The 22,697-nt window shown below is 40.1% G+C and overlaps 4 protein-coding genes and 1 long non-coding RNA gene across 19 annotated transcripts in view; 2 read left to right on the top strand and 3 right to left on the bottom strand.

Moving 5' to 3' along the window:
- fryl (FRY like transcription coactivator) overlaps positions 1 to 3,780 on the top strand; it is a 121,231-nt gene extending 117,451 nt beyond the window's left edge. For 10 of the 14 annotated variants that reach the window (XM_089001443.1, XM_089001444.1, XM_089001441.1 and 7 more), the window contains 2 exons: positions 122 to 340; positions 438 to 3,780. In XM_089001443.1, coding sequence (XP_088857569.1) covers positions 122 to 340; positions 438 to 504 — 286 coding nt within the window. In that variant the 3' untranslated portion in view covers positions 505 to 3,780. Of the gene's footprint in view, positions 1 to 121 lie in introns of all 14 variants that reach the window. The other 4 variants (XM_089001438.1, XM_089001440.1, XR_016115617.1 and 1 more) reach the window with 3 other exon arrangements.
- A 574-nt stretch (positions 3,781 to 4,354) lies between these two features.
- Positions 4,355 to 6,438, bottom strand: zar1 (zygote arrest 1). Its single transcript, XM_089000489.1, has 4 exons — positions 5,758 to 6,438; positions 4,965 to 5,057; positions 4,816 to 4,890; positions 4,355 to 4,745 (listed from the first exon to the last, which is right to left on the bottom strand). The coding sequence occupies exons 1-4, from the start codon at positions 6,436 to 6,438 to the stop codon at positions 4,602 to 4,604; spliced, it is 993 nt and encodes a 330-aa protein (XP_088856615.1). The 3' UTR covers positions 4,355 to 4,601.
- Positions 6,439 to 8,013: 1,575 nt separating this feature from the next.
- slc10a4 (solute carrier family 10 member 4) lies at positions 8,014 to 13,037 on the bottom strand. Its single transcript, XM_089000488.1, has 3 exons — positions 12,538 to 13,037; positions 11,242 to 11,452; positions 8,014 to 9,913 (listed from the first exon to the last, which is right to left on the bottom strand). The coding sequence occupies exons 1-3, from the start codon at positions 12,945 to 12,947 to the stop codon at positions 9,377 to 9,379; spliced, it is 1,158 nt and encodes a 385-aa protein (XP_088856614.1). The 5' UTR covers positions 12,948 to 13,037; the 3' UTR covers positions 8,014 to 9,376.
- The window catches only part of LOC148895211 (uncharacterized), a 29,128-nt gene continuing 16,201 nt past the window's right edge, over positions 9,771 to 22,697 (top strand). The window contains exons 1-2 of the long non-coding RNA XR_016115518.1: positions 9,771 to 9,939; positions 14,170 to 14,332. This is a non-coding gene — a long non-coding RNA (uncharacterized LOC148895211). The remainder of the gene's footprint in view (positions 9,940 to 14,169; positions 14,333 to 22,697) is intronic.
- The window catches only part of slain2 (SLAIN family member 2), a 16,101-nt gene continuing 11,847 nt past the window's right edge, over positions 18,444 to 22,697 (bottom strand). The window contains exons 7-9 of one of the 2 annotated variants that reach the window (XM_089000485.1): positions 20,996 to 21,034; positions 19,914 to 20,115; positions 18,444 to 18,677 (exon numbers count right to left, since the gene is read on the bottom strand). In XM_089000485.1, coding sequence (XP_088856611.1) covers positions 18,617 to 18,677; positions 19,914 to 20,115; positions 20,996 to 21,034 — 302 coding nt within the window. In that variant the 3' untranslated portion in view covers positions 18,444 to 18,616. The remainder of the gene's footprint in view (positions 18,678 to 19,913; positions 20,116 to 20,995; positions 21,035 to 22,697) is intronic. The other variant, XM_089000486.1, reaches the window with a different exon arrangement.

Below are 22,697 nucleotides of genomic sequence, written 5' to 3'. Positions count from 1 at the left end.
CTGCTTCTTCTTCTATGACGCTGCCCATCTTTCTGTAATGCTCTTTACTGCCTCATTGTGGCGCAATGCGATATTACACCAAAAGCACACCTGTTTAAAATCAACCATCCTGCGTCCCCAGGTCTCTCTGGCCTAACGACATCTTCGGCAGCGAGAGCGAAGACGCCATTCAGACGTTGCTTCACATCTACTTCCGCCATCAGACGTTGGGCCAAACGGGCTGCCTGGCTGTGGTGGGCCCCAGTCGCGATCTCTCGCAGGCCAGCGGACGCCTCATGGAGCTCAACCTGCAAATCCGGGAAGCGCTGAGTCGGGCGCAGACTCCCGGCGGAGGAACGCCGTGAGCAGAATCGAGAAAGAGAGAGAATCGGTGTATAAAAGGGCTACACAAAAATGTGCCGGAAATAAGAGACTTTTATCTTCTTCAACCTTTCCAGGTGGATGCTTGGAGCTTCCTTGACAAAAGTCGGGAATATTGGACTTTCAGGTACAATTTCCGGATGACCCTAAAATCCATTATAACCCTGATTCAACTAAAATATGCACATAAATTTGTTTTTTTTTGCCTTTCTGTGAGTCTTCCAGTACCTTCATCTCAAAATAGTGACACTCGGCTCAATAGCCTCGTCAGGAATATCCCGTCAGCGGTGGCTTCAGACGGCATATTCTCAAACCCTCAAAGGAAAACGACTACTGAATCATCAGAGATGACTAGAAGAGTCAACGAAAGGCAAAAAAAGTGAAATCCTTGGAAATTTTTACTTGTATAACATGTAAGAGACAGTGAAACAGTCTTAAACGGAATTAAATCTACCTGTAAAGGTTCTAAAACATTTTAGGATCAACCTGAAATTTCACACCAAAGTCCGATATCCCGAAAATTGTTTCTTCCCACCCAAAAATAAATACAAAATAATGCAAGATTCCATTTGCAATAACTATGGAAGAGCATTAGGGCCAGGTTGAAATATGTTTGTTTTGTTTAGATTGGGTATTATTCAGAGAAAAATGTCACAAAGTTGCTAGATTTAAAGTCACAAATTTGCTAGATTTAAAGTCAGAAAATTTGCTAGATTTAAACTCGCAAATTTGCTAGATTCAAACGCGCAAATTTGCTAGATTCAAACTCGCAAATTTGCTAGATTTAAAGTCACAAATTTGCTAGATTTAGTCAGAAAATTTGCTAGATTTAAAGTCAGAAAATGTACTAGATTTAAATTCGCAAATTTGCTAGATTCAAACTCGCAAATTTGCTAGATTTAAAGTCAAATTTGCTAGATTTAAAGCCAGAAAATTTGCTAGATTTAAAGTCGCAAATTTGCTAGATTCAAACTCACAAATTTGCTAAATTTAAAGTCAGAAAAATTGCAAAATTTGCAAGTTTGAATCTAGCAAATGCGTGACTTTAAATGTAGCAAATTTGTGACTTTAAATCCAACAAATTTGCGAGATTTAAACTCACAAATTTGCGAGTTTGAATCTAGCAAATTTGTGACTTTAAATGTAGCAAATTTGTGACTTTAAATCTTGCAAATTTGCAAGTTTCAAACTTGCAAATTTGTGAGTTTAAATCTCGCAAATTTGTGACTTTAAATCTAGCAAATTTGCGAGTTTGAAACTCACAAATTTGCGTGTTTGAATCTAGCAAATTTGTGACTTTAAATGTAGCAAATTTGTGACTTTAAATCTTGCAAATTTGCGAGTTTGAATCTAGCAAATTTGTGACTTTAAATGTAGCAAATTTGTGACTTTAAATCTTGCAAATTTGCGAGTTTGAATCTAGCAAATTTGCGAATTTGAATCTAGCAAATTTGTGACTTTAAATGTAGCAAATTTGCGAGTTTGAATCTAGCAAATTTGTGACTTTAAATGTAGCAAATTTGTGACTTTAAATCTTGCAAATTTGCAAGTTTGAAACTCGCAAATTTGCGAGTTTGAATCGAGCAAATTTGCGACTTTAAATCTAGCAAATTTGTGACTTTAAATCTGGCAAATTTTCGTTTTTTTTTTTTAATTATTAAAAAAAAAAATATATATATATATATATATATATCAACTTGGCCCTAATGCTCTTCCGTAAATAACACATGTCGGCGTGCCTAGCAAAAAAGTGGGATGATAGATTTTCTTTTTATTTTTTTGCTTTTTTTTTTTGCTGTTTTCATTTTTTTTCTACCTTGCACGCAAATCGACATGTTCATGAGCAAAAAAAAAAAAAAAAGCATGCTCAAAAGAGATAAAAAGCAGAGTATTTTTTTGTGCCGGGGGTTGGGGTCAGAAATTTATTTTTTATGAGCTAAAACCTCCTTGGTTGTAAATGTCGGTATATTTAACGCGCGAGCGCCTGTGGAGGAAATCCTCAGGGAAGTTGTAAAAAGATGAAAACGTATATAAAGATAGAAATATATATCTGCTCCCTTTCAAGGCCTCCCGTATAGCTATTAATCACCCGTTTAACCAAAATAAACAGCTGCCTTTAGAAGCCGTGCGATGCATAGATAGACGCAACAGCTCGGGAATTTACTCTGTATATATTTTTTTAAAAATGTTCGCAATTTTCGCCCTCCTACCTTGTACTGTAAATGAACTGCAGAGGACATCGTACTCATGTGATGAGTCATTCATTTCATAACACAATATTTTGGGTTTTTTTATGCCATGTGATGTCACGATTGAGAGGAGGGAAGCAAGGGGGTGGGGGGATGGGAAGGGCTCTCTACTGTAGCATCCGTAATGCCACCACACGCATCCATTCCCTCTTCCGGTTAACTAGGAAATTTGTGACTTTAAATCTAGCAAATTTGCGAGTTTGAATCTCGCAAATTTGTGACTTTGAATCTAGCAAATTTGTGAGTTTGAAACTCGCAAATTTGCGACTTTAAATCTAGCAAAGTGGCGAGTTTCAAACTCACAAATTTGCTAGATTTAAAGTCACAAATTTGCGAGTTTGAATCCAGCAAATTTGTGAGTTTGAAACTCGCAAATTTGCGACTTTAAATCTAGCAAAGTGGCGAGTTTCAAAGTCACAAATTTACTAGATTCAAACTCGCAAATTTGCGAGTTTGAATCTAGCAAATTTGTGACTTTAAATCTAGCAAATTTGTGAGTTTGAAACTCGCAAATTTGCGACTTTAAATCTAGCAAAGTGGCGAGTTTGAATCTCGCAAATTTGTGACTTTAAATCTAGCCAATTTGCGAGTTTGAAACACAAATTTGACTTTGAATCTAGCAAATTTGCGACTTTAAATCTAGCAAATTTGTGAGTTTGAAACTCGCAAATTTGCGACTTTAAATCTAGCAAAGTGGCGAGTTTGAAACTCGCAAATTTGTGACTAAATCTAGCCAATTTGCGAGTTTGAAACACAAATTTGACTTTAAATCTAGCAAATTTGCAAGTTTGAATGTAGCAAATTTGTGAGTTTGAAACTCGCAAATTTGCGACTTTAAATCTAGCAAGTTTGTGACTAAATCTAGCCAATTTGCGAGTTTGAAACACAAATTTGACTTTGAATCTAGCAAATTTGTGACTTTGAATCTAGCAAATTTGTGACTTTAAATCTAGCAAATTCCGGTTCGGAATCCAAAGATGCTTAAAAGGAGGGTTACTGGTTCCCGTTTATCACTGCTTGTCTGGTACATTCTGAATGCTGTTTATTATTTAATGTTATTTTTTTCCGTGACCTTGGGAGAGCTTTGATTTTAGAGTTTGCATTGTGTTTTTTTCCCCACTCACATACCAGCCTTGTCTCTGGATGAATAAAGATCTAATCATATAGTCAAGACTATTTAGAATGATTTGATGACATGTATTTAATTCACTCATTCACTGCCCTATAATGTGCAAAAAGTGTCCACGCCAGTGCCAGGGTTTTTGTCATTGCCACATGAATTGAAGAATATTGAGTTTTAGGACTACAAAAACATTCAATACAGTGTTAGAAACTTCAAACACCCTTCTTTCATCAGAAAAAAAGTTAATTCCTAAACTATATGGTTAAAATATCCCATCAATCAGGCTCCACAAACGACGCATCTGTACACTTGATGCAAAAAGCTATCAACCCAGCTAAACAGAACACAATTGATGAACTAGATAAAATTATCACACCTGCAAGGGATCATTCCTCAAGATGGTGAAAGAAGGCTACGTTCCTCAAGTGTTTAATGCTGATGAAACGGGCCACTCCATTGCATTAAGCCATCAATGACCATCACAAAGGTAAATAAAATGACTTTATTATACAGTACTGTTTATTTCCTTAATTATAATACCATAGCACATTTATTATACATAAAAAAGGTATATTTTGTGTAGTTTTAAGGCTTAGAAAATTGTTTTATGGAGAGCTGGGAACGGATTATTCTCATTTGAATGGTTTCCTATGGGAAAATAATTTTTGGCATACACACTTTTTGCCTTACACTGTCTGGGAACCAATTAAGTTCATAAGCCAAGCTATCACTGTACTGTATATACAAAAGACAGACACTTCCAAGAGGTGCAAGGTAGACATTTTAATGGTGAATGTGTGTAGCGACGCAATCGCTGCAACAACAAAACAAAAAGTACCGAAATAATTACATGTTTTTGACGTTTTTGGTCAGATGATGTACTTGAAGCTGAAGGTGCTGTCACATGACAGTCGCTTGCCTTTGCAACGTCCACACAAATCCTGCCTGTGCGGGCGTTTGGGGTCCACGTGGCGTTGCGTTAAGGCGCAGCTGCAGCGAGCTTTGTTGCAAGTCTGGACAGGAAATTGACACGTCAATCAAAACTGAAAATATATATTTTTTTAATCAATTTAATGAGCTCACGTGACATGTGATGTCCTCCACACGGTACGGGTTAAACTCCTTTTGGCATTTCCTGCAGTATTGTTTGAAGTAAACCTGGAAAGTATAAGTAGTGGGTGGTGAGGAGCACCGAAACGCATCACCAATTTAAAACGCTGTCAAATCCTCACCTTGTTGGTTCCTTGAACGCACCATACGTAAGCACTTTCCCATCTTAGGTTGCATTGTCTGCAGTGATAATAGCCATATTTCTGCTCCAGAAACTAAATATGAATCAAAAGGAGACATTTCTCATTATTTTTTTTTTATAATATGCAACAATTTTCAAATAACAGTTTTAAAAAAAAGTGCAGTGTTTAAGTAAAGTTCACCAGTTGTGTGCCAAGGGTTAAAAAAAAAGTGTAAATTTATTTATTCAAGGTGAACTTTAATACAATTAATTTGTACCGCCAAATTTAACTTCCTCTCGATCATCGGCGAAATACGTCGCAAGCCGCCAAAACGGAAATGATAGGTAATAGATAGCAAATAGCTAGCTAGGTAGCATATGAGCAAAATTGATAACGGCATCTTAAGGCAAGAAAAAAAAACACTATATATAGCAAATAGATAGCAAATATATTGCTAGCTCAGGTGCTAGCTAGCTAAGAGATAGCTAGGTAGCCAGCTAGATCGCTAACTAGATAGCTTAAGTGAGCAACATAATGTAAAAAAACCAGGAAGGACCCATTTTACACTTTCTAATTGACATTATTGATATGTGATTGTAGCTGGCTAGCTATCTATCAGGCTAGCTAGCTAGCTATTTGAGTTACTTCAGGGTTGAGTGAACGCTGGCGCGTGTGGCTGCCAGTGCTCACCCACAAAATAACTGATCCTGTGACTGTAAAGTGACCTTGACAGTTTTGAAAGGCGCTTAGAAATGAAATGGATTATTATAAATGTCCCCTAAATTAATTTTACCTGGAAGCGAACTCTGGTTTTCCCCTTCGAAGCTTCCTCGACGGTGGCGTCGATGTCTTTGAAGACTTCAGACTTGAGCGGCTCGGACCGCTTCACCTCCCCGCCTTTTTTCTGCACTTCCTCCTTTTTCTTCTTCGTGGCCTTTACGTCGTCTTCATCTTCTTCGTCCTCGTCACCCGGCTCGGCGGTAGTCTTCTCCCCGGGCGGCGAATCAATGTCCTCCGCCACGAAACAAGTAATGTTCCGGTAAGCGACGGGAGAGTAGAGCGCAAGCGTCCGGGGGTACCGCACCACAGTTTTGGGACTTCCATCTTCACCGGAGTTTACAGAACTTTCTGAGGACTTCTTACGCCGAAAGTCTCGCTTCATGGCGACGAGGGTTCGCGGTCCTAGGGAGCATTGAACCGAGGAGTCCCGTTTGGGGTTCACCTGGACGGCTACGTCCTTGGTGTTTGCCTTGCGGTGTCTCGGCGTGAGCTTGGGGTTGATCTGAGACAAGATGGACTTGAGCTGGGCCCGCTGCTGGTTGTTGAACGCCTCGGAGGTGTCGCCATAGTGGGACAGGTAACTACTTTTGTACTTCCATGGAGCGTCCCTCGGTCGGTAACGGCCCGCATAAGGGTTGTGGTTGTCAGATGGGTAGAAATAGCGGTCGACTGGGTCGTCGCCATATGTTGCCATTTTCTGTTTTTCCTTTTTTTTTTAGTCTTCGAACAACTGGTTGCGCAGGTGACGTAATTTAAATCGTACGTGAAATTGCCAATTAGGACTTATTCGATACAGGCGGTTCCCGCCAAAAGTCAGGGGGCGTGTCCGCAGTCAAGATGGATAATTTGCTAATCAATTTGCCAGGTGCGACCTCGCCATCGACGGCAATTCATTGATTTTGAAATTCGACCAATTTTCACGATATTTACTTGTTTTGCCAATCCCAAAATGTCTGCTAAATCTAAAATATGACACATTTTATTTTTTTCATGGATTGTGAACTGTACATTTTAATGTCATTTCAATTCAAGCTAGCATTTTTAAATATCGAATAAGAAGGAAACCACACTGTTGTTAAAGGACAACCGACACCATTTTTTTTTGTTTCCTAACTGACATCAGAAAAACGTTTTATAGCATCTAAAATACCAGAAACACGCAGGCTGATATTTTTAGTCAAATGTGAAACACCAATAAAAATGACTTAGTGTCCCAAAACTACTTCAAAATGACCTCAGAAAGTTTCAGTTTTGTTCGTGACGTCACACCAGGACGTCTTGCCTTGCTCGAGAATCAAAACAATGGCTTCAGATTCGAAGAAGATGCTTTCTTGTGACTCATCCAGTTATGAATATGATTCAAATAGTTCTGAAGACAACTTGTCTGGAGGCGTCGGTTGTCCTTTAACGCTATATGGATGGATGGATTTGCCTTTATTAGTCTCGCAGTGGAGAAATTTACATTTCACAGCAGCAAAGTGATATAAATCAATGTGTATTGTACTGTAGTGATGGGAATTCCGGCTCTTTTCAGAGGGCCAGTTCTTTTGGCTCGGCTCACTATAAAGATCCGGCTCTTTTGGCTCCCAAATGGCTCCTCTTTTTTTTTTTTTTTTTTTTTTGCTTAATTTAACTAACTACCAAAAATCATGTACAATTATGTGGAAAAACGAATTACTCATGCAAAAAATACACAATATCAAATATTTTTTTTATTTATATGGCTTGATTTATATGTGCACAGAGAGCATCCACTAACTTTCACTTTCCCCGTGGTTACTCTGGTCTGATGATCAGCTGTCACTAATTTGCTTTTCATAGTAATAATGCTATCATAGCAACTAGTAAAAAAATATAATAATAACTGCATAATGTGATAACATTTGTCCACCTGTCTACCCTAATGTACTCCCTTCCCCCTTCTCCTTACTGCTGCGTGTGTCTGTAATTCTCCCCTCCCTCCTCTACCACGGATATCGACCAATCACGTGCGGCTTTAACCGAAGACTGGGGGCGGGGAATAGAGGACAAAAAAAGTTGGCTCCCATTTCCGGCTCCCTGTTAGGCACCGGCTCTCTTTAGAGATCCGGCTCTAAGAACCGGCTCTTACGCGAACGACACATCACTATTGTATTGTATTGTATTGTATTGTAAACAAAAATGAAGATGCTGCCTTCATTTTTGTCCTCATCTTTATATTTGTGGTAAACTTCCTTTGGGGCTGTTGAGAGCTTTAACACTTGAAGGTTTTTGAGTCAAGAAAGGAGAGTTTACATATGTATATTTTTTATTTTCTCCATACATTTCATTTCATACACACATTGTACATCTGTTCACACACAAAATGGCTGATTGTTACATTCACAGACTTGATGTGTTTTCACGCATGATGATGCTTTTATTTTGAAATTGAGAAACATTGAGAATCCATGTATCATTTTATTTCCCCTTCCAACTGGCAATCAAATATGAAAATAATTGAACCAAAATATGAAAAGGTGGCTGCTTAGTTAGCCAAATGAAGTACAGCGATACCTCGGTTTACGAATCCCTTGGATTATGAACTTTTCGTTTTACGAACGTTAAATTTATGAAAATTTTACCTTGGCATACGAACTGTTTTGTGGGATACACACGGAGCTGCCACAATGAGTGATGTGTCGTTCGCGAACGAGCCCGTTCTCCTAACAAGAAAATGGCGGCCGACATTTTTTTTGTCCTCTACTCCCCGCCCCCAGTCTTCAGTTAAAGCCACGTGATTGGTCAAGAACGCAGCAGTGAGGGGAGGTGGTTTAAACATTAAAGAGACAGGCAGACGACAGAGAGAGAGTGACAAAATGGATAGAAAACAGTGAAATTTAAACATTAAAGAGACAGGCAGACGACAGAGAGAGAGTGACAAAATGGATAGAAAACAGTGAAATTTGGACTCGTTTCAACTTTGATGGTTCAAAGGCAGAGTGTAGACTGCAAGGTTAAAATCCCCATCAATCAGGCTCCACAAATAACCCGCACAAGTCATCTGTACACTTGATGCAAAAAGCTAGCAACCCAGCTAAACAGAACACAATTGATGAGGAACAAGGTAAAATTATCGCAGAAAAAAGCACCTACAAAGGGATCATTCCTCAAGATGGTGAAAGAAGAAGGCTACGTTCCTCATCAAGTGTTTAATGCTGATGAAACCGGCCACTCCATTCGATCAAGCCATCAAGGACCATCACACAGGTAAATAAAACGACTTTAGTATATAGTACAGTTTATTTCTTTAATTATAATACCATAGCACATTTAATATACATAAAATAAGATATGTTTTGTGTAGTTTTAAGGCTTAGAAAATTAGAAAATTATGTTTTATGGGAACCTGGGAACGGATTATTCTCATTTTAATGGTTTCCTATGGGAAATTAATTTTTGGGATACACACCTTTCGCTTCACACACTCTGTCTGGGAACCAATTAAGTTCGTAAGCCAAGGTATCACTGTACTGCAAAGATCAAATGAAATTTGATTGACATTATTTTTTATTCGCAATTGCCAGTTGAAAAGGGGAAAAGCTGCCTTATTGAGGCCTTCCATGCATCTGATATTGTTTTGCTTGTCACGATGTCACACTAACTTGTGTTTGTCAAACAGGCGTAGGGTCCGGCGGGCACGGGTCCAGCATGATGGTGTTGGGGTCGCTCACCGTCACCGCGCCGTACGAAGCGTCAAAGTCCACGTCCTCATCCTCGAAGCGCTGATACGTGATGTTCGTGTCCTCGCCATCCCGCCGAGCCGGCGGCTCTTCCTTACCCAACACTCGCCTACGGTACGTCCGGTACGCCAGGATGAAGACGCCCGCCTCGGCCGCCTGGAAGAGCGCGTAGAGCAGCGGGAACATGTACATGCCTCCCATCAGCTGCGGCGGGAAGGCCAGCTTGAGGATGGCGGTGCACAGCTGCACGTTCTGGCAGCCCGTCTCCAGGGAGACGGCGCGGCGGCTGTTGGGCGGCAGGTGGAACAGCACGGCCAGGCCGTAGCCCGCCGCGTAGCCGCACATGGGCATCAGAAGGGCCACGACGTAGACGGACGGCGGAATGGCCGACAACAGTTCGGGGCCCAGCATGGCTGCCGTCAGGATGAACAGCAGCACCAGGGTGATGAGCAGAGACCATAGAGACGCCTGAAGAGACACCGGCGCCGCATCAGGTACGCTCGTGTGTGTGTGTGTGTGTGTGTGTGTGTGTGTGTGTGTGTGTGTGTGTGTGTGTGTGTGTGTGTGTGTGTGTGTGTGTGTGTGTGTGTGTGTGTGTGTTGAGTACACCAAACATAAAGTAGATCTCTCGTAAAAACAACTACAGTGATACCTTGGCTTACAAACTTAATTGGTTCCCAGAAAGAGAGTGTAAGGTGAAAAGTGTGTATCCCAAAAATTTATTTCCCATAGGAAACCATTCAAATGAGAATAATCCGTTCCCAGGTCCCCATAAAACATAATTTTCTACTTTCTAGTTTTCTAAGCCTTAAAACGACACAAAATATACCTTATTTTATGTATAATAAATGTGCTATGGTATTATAATTAAAGAAATAAAAAGTACTGTATAATAAAGTCGTTTTATTTACCTTTATTTACGTTTTATTTACCTTTGGGATGGTAAATAAAAGCTTTTTGAATCAAGTGTACAGATGGCTTGTGTGGGTTATTTGTGGAGCCTGATTGATGGGATATTTTAACCTTGCAGTCACACTCTGCCTTTGAACTATCAAAGTTGAAACAAGTCCAAATTTCATGGTTTTCTATCCATTTTGTCACTCTCTCTCAGTCTCATCTGCATGTCTCTATAATGTTTAAACCACCTCCCCTCACTGCTGCGATCTTGACCAATCACGTGGCTTTAACCGAAGACTGGGGGCAGGGAATAGAGGACAAAAAAATGTTGGTGGCCATTTTCTTTTAGGAGAACGGGCCCGTTCGCGAACGACACATCACTCATTGGGGCGCTCCATGTGTATCCCGAAAAATAGTTTGTATGCCAAAGTAAAATTTTCATACATTTAACGTTCGTAAACCGAAAAGTTCGTAACAGGATATTTTTTTCTGTGGGTGAGCAGTGGCAGCCACACGCGCCAGCGTTCACTCAACCCGGAAGTAACATAAAATGATCGTCATTACACAACAACAATAATAATAATAATTTTATAACACACCCATGGGATAGTGGTGCCGTCCCAGGGGCTAACCAGTACCCATGCGGTACCATTTTGGATTTGGATTTGCCTTTATTAGTCTCGCAGTGGAGACATTTAATTTAATTTTTATTTATTTATTTATTTTTTGGGGGGCGTGTTTTTAAATTCGCTTTATTCTGAAAAAATAAATCTGACTGTTAACATAATGTCCATATACTGGCTATAGTCAATATTCCCATTGATCAAACAATTTTCCCTTTACACGCTTGAGTGGACAGAATTTTGACTCCCCTCCCTTGTCAAATCAAAAATTCCTACCTTCAAGACGGTATCGGCCACACGCGTGTAACGGTAGCGTAGCATGACACCGAGCCCGATGGGGATGAGCGTGCTGCACAGTGTCAAAATGATGGCTCCGAAAGGCATGAGGTTGACCACGGGAGTGTTGATCCATGCGCGGCTGTAGATCCACAGGCACAGCGGCATCAGGACCAGCGCCAGGAGCGTGGACGAGATGGTCATGATGATGCTGTCCATGGGCGAGACCAGACGGTCAAATTTATTACGTTTAGTCCACATTATCAATTTTACCATGCGCCTCATAATCCGGTGCGCCTTATGTATGGAAAACGTTTTAAAATCTGTCATTTATTGAAGTTGCCCCATATAATGCAGTGCACCTTATGTATGGAAATGGTTTTTAAATATGTCATTCGGTAAAGATGCGCTTTATATTCCAGAAAATACGGTAATTTAAATCAATTTTCCAAACTGCGTTATCCTCATAACGCGAACACTAGGCGGGGGGGGGACACCCTGAATTGGTTGCCGGCCAATCACGCAGTATAAATTTATTATACATAAATACTAGTGGCTTTGATATTGGTTAGTACTCGTACTGGTATCGGTCTGAGGTAAAAAAAAATGTATTAAATATCCTTGTTGCAATAATTAAGATTTAATTATGATAATAATACATAATAATTGTATATCCCTAATGATCTCAAAACCCACCTGTTTTAAAATTGCATTTTCTGTGTAGCTCTTTCTCTTGTTTCTATTTTATAATTGTATTTTATTGTATTCTATTTTGTGATTGTATTTTATTTATTATAGTACTTATGCGTGTCTGTGACTGTAAAGTGTGCTTGAGAGCTTTGAAAGGCGCTTAAAATATAATGTATTATTATTAATAATGATATATAGAGCTAGAGCTACCAGCAAAAATGTAGTTAGCTGACGAAGCTTTTCGGATGAGCAGCGAAATGTCCGACACCTTCAAAGAAGTACAGATGAAAACCTTGTCATCAATAAATAATAATAATAATAAGAAGAAGAATATATTTTATTTATAAGAGTCTTTCAAAACTCTGGACACTTGACAACCATCACTGGAACCACGATATCAATTTTAATGATATGTAAATTAAAATGTAAATTACACGATTGATAAAATTGAGCTCAAAAATCCCATTTGTATTCCTATTGACTTGTAATTCGGGACAAATGTTTTGTCATTTTAATTATCGTTTTGAATCCGGATGACGTCACTTTTCCTGCGTAAAAAGTGACGTTCCGGTTTTAAAAGTAGAAGAAAAAAAGTTTGGAGAGTACCTGAGGTTCATCTCCCCGTGCACCAGCAGCGACATGATATTGGACAAATTCCCCCCGGGGCAACATCCGCACAGTAGCACGGCCATGGCGGCCACGTCGTCAAGCGAAAAAGTGAGCGCCAGCAAGAAAGCCACCAGCGGCATGATGACGAACTGGCACACGACGGCCAGCAGCACCCCGACCGGCCGCCGGATGTGCTCGCCCAGCTGGCCGACGTCCACCGTGCAGCCCAGCCCCAGCATGGTGAAGCACAGCACCAGCCCCACGAACACGTTGATGCCGTGACTTAACGGAGAGTCCCAGAAGGCGGGCACCAGGCGGAGAACGTCGCCCGCGGAGGGGGGCTCGGACGGGGGCGAGCCCACCTTGAGCTCCGAGACGCCCGGCGGAGGTGCGCTTGAGTTGGCCATGGCGTCGAAACTCCCAAAGTCGTTACGCGCGGTTCGCTTGCTCGCTACGGGGCTTCGACGGTGCCATGGTCCGGCGTCCGCGCAGCGAGACAGCCGGAAAGGAAGAACCGAAATCAGGCGTCCCGGACCCCGGTTTTTATAGTGCGGGTTGGTCACACCCCCCCCCCCTCTCCGTCGAGCGCCATCCAAGTTAACATACCGTAGTCAAATTGGACACAAACGCAACACTAAATGGACGTTAAATCAGGATTTAATTCGTCGTCACACCAAATTGATATATTGAAAAACTTCATTCATATTCAGTGGGGGCATCTTTTAATCCATATGGAGACTCAATATTGTGACAAGACGAATCCAATATTTGATTTCATTTATAAGCGCCATTCAAAACTCTCAAGGACACTTTACACACACATGATATTTTTTTCTGCGGATGAGCAGCGGCAGCCACATGCGCCAGCGTTCACTCAACCCAGATGTAACATAAAAACAACAATATATACAGTACGCAGGTAACATCCAAGTCACGACCGGGTTCCGTTCCGACAAAACGGTCGTAAGTCAAACGGTTGTAAGTTGAGATCCATTCAAAATGGCCGATGTGACGTTTACACTACCGGATCGTATTTTCATCTTAACTCATTCACTGCCAGACAATGTGCAAAAATGTGTCCACTCCAGTGCCGGGGTTTTTGTCATTGTCACTAGAATTCCAGGATCCACAGAATATTGAGTTTTAGGACTACATAAACATTCATCTTGACTCTCTTCTTTCATCAGAAAAAAAATGTTAAATCCTAAATGATATTGATCTGGAGTTATATGAGCTTAAAATAAGGGCGCCTGTCCAAAATACAATACATGCATATTGGTTTACATAGCGCTTTAACAACAGCTTTTTGTTTTTTTTGTTTTGACTCCAAGATGGCGCCGCGAGATTGGCTGCGTTTACAGCAGCTCCTGTATTTTGTTTTTCTACCTCTTCCTTTCCTCACTTTACTGCTGTGAAATGTAAATTTCTCCACTGCGAGACTAATAAAGACTAATCCGATCCAAAAAGAAGCCGTAAAAATACAAGATAAAAATCCAAATTACATGTCGCCTTTGTTGCACTCCATGCTCCCCACACTCCCCTCGTGTACCAAAAAGTATATTTTCATGGGGAAATCTCTACGTCTCATCTGAGTCTATCTGACACGTACGTTTGCTTGTGTGTCCGCAGACGCCGGCCCGTGTTATCAGGCGGCGATATCGCACACAGGAAATAAAAGCGGCGACGTCTCGTCGGGAGAAGACGGGAACAAGGCGAAGGGGGAGGGGGGACGAGGAGGAGGAGGAAGAGGGTGACTCATGGCTGTCGTTGGCCTCTTCTAACGCAACTCCAGGTATGTCATGGAAGAACGTTCGAGTCGTTTGAGCATGTATCCGATATTCTTGATATCCACCTTCGGGTCCATGTATTAGTTTGCCTTGATTAGCGATCCATCACACTTAGTGAATGCTAATGTAAATACAGTGAGACCTCAACTTAATTGGTTCCCAGACAGAGTGTGTAAGGCCAAAAGTGTGTATCTCAAAAAAAAAATTCCCATAGGACACCATTAAAATGGGAATAATCCGTTCGCGGGTTTCCATAAAATATACTTTTCAACTAAATAAGCCTTAAAACTACACACAACATACCTTATTCTATGTATAATAAAGGTGCTATTGTATTGTAATGAAAGAAATACACTGCATTGTATCATAAAGTCACTTTATTTACATTTGTGATGGTCATTGATGGATTGATGGAATGGCGTTGGAGGTCGAAGGTCAAAAGAACGAAGCGAGTCCAAGGTTTCTTACGCTACATCGAATGTTTATGCAGTCCTAAAACTCAATATTCTGTGTGTCCTGCAATTTGAGTGAAAATGACAAAAACCCTGGCACTGTAGTGGACACATTTTTGCGAACAATGCACCGTCACACACAGTGATTTTTATTTTTCTAATTCTTTGATGATGTCACTGCTGCAACACATGAAGGCAAACTAGACAGTGAGAGAAAGCAACAAGGCACATATACAAATCAAGTCTGATGAATGAGGCCATTTTGAGCTGATGCCAATCTGCAAGCGATGCTGGAGATGTGCTCATAGACCGTTTTTAATAACCACGCTCAAGTCTCGACCCACTAGGTCTGAACGGTTTGGGAAAAAATATTCTTCTTATTACAGTGATACCTCGGTTTACGAAACCCTTGGCTTACAAACTTTTCGGTTTACAAACGTTAAATTTATGAAAATTTTACCGGGGTTACAGACAGAGAGAGGGTGAAGCCATTCTCCAAAAAAGAAAATGGCACCCGACTTTTTTTTGTCCTCTATTCCGCGTATCCAGTCTTCGGTTAAAGCCACGTGATTGGTCAAGAACGCAGCAGTGAAGGGAGGTGGTTTAAACATTAAAGAGACAGGCAGACGACAGAAAGAGAGTGACAAAATGGATAGAAAACAGTGACATTTGGACTCTTTTCAACTTTGACAGTTCAAAGGCAGAGTGTAGACTGCAAGGTTAAAATTCCCATCAATCAGGTTCCACAAATAACCCGCACAAACCATCTGTACACTTGGTGCAAAACACTATCAACCCAGCTAAACAGAACACAATTGATGAGGAACTAGGTAAAATTATCGCAGAGAAAGCACCTACAAGGGATCCTTCCTCAAGATGGTGGTTACGTTCCTCATCAAGTGTTTAATACTGATGAAACTGGCCACTCCATTCCATCAAGCTGTCAACGACCATCACAAAGGTAAATAAAACAACTTTATTTTCCAGTACAGTTAATTTTTTAATTATAATACCATAGCACATTTATTATACATAAAATAAGGAATATTTTGTCTAGTTTTAGGGCTTAGAAAATTAGAAAGTAGAAAATTAGGTTTTATGGGGACCTGGGAACGGATTATTCTCATTTTAATGGTTTCCTATGGGAAATTAATTTTTGGGATACACACTTTTCGCCGTACACAGTCTGTCTGGGAACCAATTAAGTTCGTAAGCCAATGTATCAGTGTATTATTATTATATAATATACACTGTTTTTTTCAAAAATGTCCATGAAATATTGAGGGCTAAATTGACTTCCGCAAGATTCTTCACCGTGGTTGTTTTCTGAAATTATGTCGCGAATATTCATCCAATTAATTTGATATACAGTCTATGCTAAAAATGATTATTTAAAAAAATCTCGTGATGAAAATGCTGGAGAGAGATGAATCTTGCTATCAAGCTGTTCTCCGTTCCGAGAAATTCCATCATTATTCCTGGTAGGCTTTCAGTTTTTTTTATGAGTTCAATCAGTGGATTGAAAGTGACTCAGAGGACAACGTATGCACTTTCTTGGAAACGGGCAAGATGAAATATTGTAATATATATCTATTTTTTTGTCAAAATCAAAAAAAATGTGCTGATAATAACAATAATAATAATAATAATAATATTTCATTTATAAGCACCTTTCAAAACTCTCAAGGACACTTTCCAGTCAGAGGATATTTTTTTCTGCGGGTGAGCAGCGGCAGCCACACACGCCACTCAACCCGGAAAGTAAAATAAAGTTTAAAAAAAACACAATAAAATTAATAAAATAAATAAATATTGCCATATGTTGTCTTCTTGTGAGGAAAAGGAAAAAATTATAGATGAAAACAAATGAAATAGATTTTGAGTTTTTATTTGAAATGTGACTTTACACAAGCGAACATATTCGTGGCTTTTTTTTTTTTTTTTTAAAAAAGGTCAAATTTTAAAAAGTGTCACAAAAGTTGTGGTTGCCGACGTTGGTCTTTATATTTATATATATATATATATATATGCAACATTCAGTCCAGCTTCCCACTATCCTATCTGAGGCACCTCTTCTCTCTTTTTAAATAAATATCTTTTAATTTACATATTGGATATAAATACAAAGGCGCATAGTCAAACTTTTTTTTTCCTCCTCAAAAAAAAACTAAAAAAAAAAAACATTTCCATTACAAAAATAAGCGAGCAAGCAAACCAATAAAAGCTTTTCAAAACCGTTAAATTGGCACCAAAATAAAAAATAAAATAATATAAAACACTTTTACAATCAGAGGCACTAAGTTAATAAACGAGCCACCACACCGATGAGTACAAACACCGGCACACAAATCCAATCACTCTCTTTTTCCCCTTAATTTGATGACACATTGAGAATTACTATTATTTCAGGAATCATAAAAGTGGACATATTATTTTATTTCTGTATGTTTTTTTTTACAATTTAAAGACTTTTAAGTGTCTTCCCAACACCTCTGTGCGATACGTTTTAACCACCATAGACAAAAGAAGTGAAATTTTAGTTTAATGCTAACAAGCCCGTGATCACCTGATACGTTTTGTTACCATGACGACCTAGGCGGGGCCTGGCGACGTAAACAAAATCAGTTAGTGCTTTATGATTTTTTTTTTTTTTTTTTTTGTGCAGGCAATTTGAAGACTTATATCCAAAATAACATTCCTATAATATGTCTACTTTTATGTTCATTGTTTGTTAGCTTGACACAAGCTAACGAAATCAGCCTGAGAGCTTCACACCTGAACTAAAAACCCAAAAGATTCAAAGCACTTAGCATCTCGTGACGAGCCTTTGGGAAACGTAAAAAAAAAATGATTTGGGGTATCAGCAATGCAAATTGAGGTTCAAATGGATATTAAAAAAAGATATTTTGAAAACATAAAATACTGATATGGACACGTGATGTCTTTAGAGGATCCTCCGTTGTTGGGATGCGGATTCGCGGTATGTTTTGTGCTCTTTCTGGATCACCATCCAATCTGCGTCATAGGAAAGTAGTACTTGACATCAGTCACTATTTTACGTCAAGAACAGGAAGAGCAAGGGATTGTCATTTTTCCCAGCTTTCCTGAATGTAGCAATTGAACTGTGAAGACACGTTGGCATCTCCCATTGAAAACGCGAGTGGCGTCAAAACAATGGAGGATCCCCTCAAATATCATTTTCATAAATAAACTTGTGCATTATATCCGGTGCTTTGATTTTCCACGAGGAAAGATTGTTTTCAAAAAGGAATCGGTTGCAGCGTTCCGCTCGCCGATATCATCGTCGTGGCGTATTGCCGATGTCTTCGCTCGGTGATGACATCATCGAGGTCACGATAGCGGATGTTCAATCGTATTGACATCGCCGCGGTTACGCTGTTGTCATCGAGGTTTCTCCGTGACATTAGCAATGGTGCGATGCTAACATGGGAGGTTGCTAGCTAGCTAGCTTGACAAGCTAGCTCGCTGATGTCATCACTGCTGCGCGGTGACGTCACCACAAATGAAAATTTGCTGACGTCATCTTTGAGGTTTCTTCTCGACGTAAATGAAGGCGTGACATAAAAACAACCGGCAGGGTTGCTCAAAATGAATGCTGTGGCGTGGCGTGCATGGCAGAGAAGGCTAAGTTTGTTCTTTGGCGTTCTTGTTGGCCTCTTTCTTCTTCCGAATCAATCTTTTTATTCTTTCGTTGAATATTCCTGGGAGATTGTAATTTATATCTGAGTCATCAAAGTGGATAAAGTGCCATGCAGCAGTCCCGACTCTTAGAGCGACTGACGGTTTGAAAATGTCGCCCTCTAGTGGACGAGCGGCTTAGTAGCTTTCCCTCAGGTTGTCCCTGGCGCCGCTGTAGATGCGAGGAGCAGGTAGACTTCTGGGGGGTAAAAAATAGGGGGAAAACCCCGTTGAACACAAATGTTACATCATCGCTAACTTTAGCGCACCTTGGTGGAGCAAAAATGTACGGAAATCTAACAAAAATCCTCTTTTATAATTTGAATGACAGAAGTTAAATATTTTTGATCAAATAAATAGTTGGCTGATGTGACTCGGTGACCATGTACATGGTTGTTTGTCACTAAATGTTCCCTGCGACTGATTAGAGACCAGTTCAGGGTGTGCTCCACCTTCCCCTCCAATGTCAGGCTACAGTGCTATTCAGTGATACCTAGGCTTACGAACTTAATAGGTTCCCAGACAGAGTGTGAAAAGCGAAAAGTGTGTATCCCAAAAATTAATTTCCCATAGGAAACCATTAAAATTCGAATAATCCGTTCCCAGGTCCCCATAAAACGTAATTTTCTACTTTCTAATTTTCTAAGCCTTAAAACTACACATAATATACCTTATTTTATGTATAATAAATGTGCTTTGGCATTATTATTATTAAAGAAAAAAACTGTACTATATAATAAAGTCGTTTTATTTACCTTTGTGATGGTCATTGATGACTTGATGGAATAGAGCATTAAACACTTGATGAGGAACGTAGCCTTCTTTCACCATCTTGAGGAATGATCCCTTGTGGGTGCTTTCCCTGCGATAATTTTACCTTATTCCTCATCAATTGTGTTCTGTTTAGCTGGGTTGATAGCATTTTGCATCAAGTGAACAGATGGCGTGTGCGGGTTATTTGTGGAGCCTGATTGATGGGAATTTTAACCTTGCAGTCTACACTGTCTTTGAACTATCAAAGTTGAAACGAGTCCAAATGTCAGTGTTTTCTATCCATTTTGTCACTCTCTCTATGTCGTCTGCCTGTCTCTTTCGTGTTTAAACCACCTCCCCTCACTGCTGCGATCTTGACCAATCACGTGGCTTGAACCGACGACTGGGGGCGGGGAATAGAGGACCATTTTCTTGTTAGGAGAACGGGCTCGTTAGCGAACAACACATCACTCATTGTGACAGCTCCGTGTGTATCCCAAAAAATAGTTCGTATGCCAAGGTAAAATTTTCATAAATTTAACGTTCGTAAACCGAAAAGTTCGTAAGCCTAAGGATTTGTAAACCGAGGTATTACTGTAGTTTGGGAAAAAAAAAAAGAAACTGAGTGAATGCTGTAAAATGGTTGAAATAAGAATAATATTTTCTTTTTAAATGCACCTACCTGCGCACAGGCTGTGCTAGCTTGCTACGAGGCAGAGGGATGCCCCCGCCCGTTGGGGCGCTGGGGCGAGGCAGGCCACTACGGGGCGGAACCAGAGACCGGCCGGGCGTGGTGGTTGAAGGGTTGGCCGTGGCCTTGACGGGCTGCCTCAAGGCCAGTGGCGAGGGCGCCGCCGGCGTCCGCAGTTTGCTCGTCGGTGGTACTGATGGTGTGGGGGGTGGAGAAGACAAGTCTCAAATGTGACGTGTTAGCAGCAACGCATGCATGTTATCATGAAAATGATAATGTTTTGAGAGCCAGGCATGAAGGATGTCTTCAACAATGACGACCACCATGTTTATCGTGGATAGTGATGATAAAAGAATAGACCAACCATCTACACAGCAGGGGTCAAAAATAAGGCCCAGGGGCCAGATCCAGTCCGCAACAATTTGATGTGGCGCGCAAAGCTGAATCGTGTCACCTCCACTGTTTATGCTGAGCTATCGGAAGCATAATAATAATAATAATAAGTATTTTTTGCAGATCCCCTTTGAAAATAAGGGATCAAGAAAGTTGACGCACACGATGTGCTTTTGCGGGCCACATAAAAAGACGTGGCGGGTCAAATCTGGCACGTAGGCGTTGAGTTTGACACCTATGCCCCAAGTCGTGTTGTAGTATTAAAGATGCCACAAGGTGGCATTAAAACGCCGCATTCATAGAAAAAATAAGTAATTGGTGTGAAAAAGCATATTAGAGTGAGATATCTTGTGGTGAAAAAAGGATCTTTGTATGTCGAGAAGCTGATATTAGCCATTTTGCTTTAGTGAGACGTCTCGAGGTGAGAAAGGATCTTGGTATGTCAAGAGGAAGCTCATAGTCACCATGTTGCTTTTGCTTCCTTTTTTGGCCAAAGTTACAAAATGGTTCTGTCCCATGTGTCTTGTTATTATTGTACATTCTTTAAAGCGATATGCAATATAAAAATTAAGGGGCCTTGGTGGAGGTCTGCTTCTTTACGATGCGTCAATCAATCGAATGAGATGCACAAACCACACTGAAAAGTCAAAACAACAACAAGCCGTCAGTGAAATACTCACTGAAGTCACCTTCGTCGCCAAAGCAACAGGAGAGTGGGACTAGACGCGCGCACACACACACACACACACACACACACACACACACACGACAAAAACACAAGCCTTTAGGTCGGTCTACATGAAAAACTCGCGTGATGTGTATCACCGGGCAACGTAAATTAACAGTTGGTGCGTGTGGCTGCCGCTGCTCACCCACAGAAAAAATATCCTGTGACTGTAAAGTGTCCTTGAGAGTTTTGTAAGGCGCTTATAAATGAAATGTATTATTATTATATAAGCCTTAAACATACATTTCAAACAAAATATAGCACTGAAGCAACATATGAACAAATTCAACTTACGAACGACCGTTAGCAACGTATCTCGTTCGTAAATTGGGGAGTGTCTGTACTCTTTTTTTTTTTTTTTCCTCAATAGTTAAAAGACGATTTGGTACACCAAAACCTGCAATATTGTGACTTACTAGTCTTTTTTTATAACCAAAGCCACTTTCAGCCCTCTAATAATCAGAAACTACTGTGAGACATGAGGAAATGTGAGGTGGACTTTTCACAATAAAAGAGTATCGTGGTAGAAGGCTGCTTAGTCTTTGTTTTTCAAACACCACAATCTATCATCTGTTGTTTAGTGAATGGGCTGACAGATGACAAAGAGGATTTAAAGCTGTTTGTCAGCTACCGTTAACGAATACCTGTTTTGGATCAAGTGTGCATTTATTATGGTTCAGGATAGACTTGGATCGTTCGCAAGCAACTGGGAGACCAATCGATTAAAAAAAAAATGTCAACTACAGTAAAGTCTCGTTATATCGATATTCAAGGGAGTCCGAAAAAATATCGATATAACCGGGACTATCGATATATCCGACCCTGTTTGCATGTAACTTTCTCCGTGCGTGCATAGAAATAGTATCGATATAACCGGGACTATCGATATATCCAATATCGATATAACGAGACTTTACTGTATATCACCACATTTGAGGCATGTTGATTCCAGCCAGCCATTTGTATTGTGGACAGGAAAAAACTGCACTGATTTGTATTACTAAACAGAGAAAATCAAGTATATAGATCTTAAAAATGATGTCAAGGATATGAAATAAGTACCAGAGGGATTTTTTTAAAGGAAGGATTTTGATAAAGAATGTTTTGTAACAGAGGGAAGGCAAATCTAGACAGGTTGGAAGTACAGTAAAGTCTCGTTATATCGATATAGGATATATCGATAGTCCCGGTTATATCGATATTTTTTCGGACTCCCTTGAATATCGATATAACGAGACTTTACTGTATGTTTAACAAATGGCAGGATTAAAAACTTCAGGATTAAGAGGAAGGACCATTAACTTCATCCCACGTTTAAGGATTACATCAAATGGATTGGGGAGGCTCTTGTGAGAGGATCATCACATTTTACCAAGTACATTCATTCAAATATATACAGTAAAGTCTCGTTATATCGATATCGGATATATCGATAGTCCCGGTTATATCGATACTATTTCTATGCACGCACGGAGAAAATTACATGCAAACAGGGTCGGATATATCGATAGTCCCGGTTATATTGATATTTTTTCGGACTCCCTTGAATATCGATATAACGAGACTTTACTGTATATTGATAAAGAGACTGGAATGTTTGCTAATTTGTGTGCAGAGACAAAAAAAAACAGCCTAGTGCATTGAGTTTGCGTTAT

This window comes from Hippocampus bargibanti, linkage group LG07, assembly GCF_051943395.1.
Source record: "Hippocampus bargibanti isolate YZ-2025 linkage group LG07, ASM5194339v1, whole genome shotgun sequence".
Classification (NCBI taxonomy): Eukaryota; Metazoa; Chordata; class Actinopteri; order Syngnathiformes; family Syngnathidae; genus Hippocampus; species Hippocampus bargibanti.
Note: the sequence above shows the minus strand (reverse complement) of the source record. Positions and strands in the feature narration are given on the sequence as shown.

Bases quoted from the DNA above. Each gene is read 5' to 3' on its own strand.
- slc10a4 (XM_089000488.1), bottom strand. From the start codon at position 12,947: ATGGCCAACTCAAGCGCACCTCCGCCGGGCGTCTCGGAGCTCAAGGTG. The intron at 11,453-12,537 runs GTACTCTCCAAA...GCCCATGGACAG, and splicing joins CACGGGGAGATGAACCTCAG to CATCATCATGACCATCTCGT. The intron at 9,914-11,241 runs GTAGGAATTTTT...GTGTCTCTTCAG, and splicing joins TGGCCGATACCGTCTTGAAG to GCGTCTCTATGGTCTCTGCT.
- zar1 (XM_089000489.1), bottom strand. From the start codon at position 6,438: ATGGCAACATATGGCGACGACCCAGTCGACCGCTATTTCTACCCATCT. The intron at 4,891-4,964 runs GTGAGGATTTGA...TATACTTTCCAG, and splicing joins GCGTTCAAGGAACCAACAAG to GTTTACTTCAAACAATACTG. The intron at 4,746-4,815 runs GTGAGCTCATTA...TTTCCTGTCCAG, and splicing joins TGGAGGACATCACATGTCAC to ACTTGCAACAAAGCTCGCTG.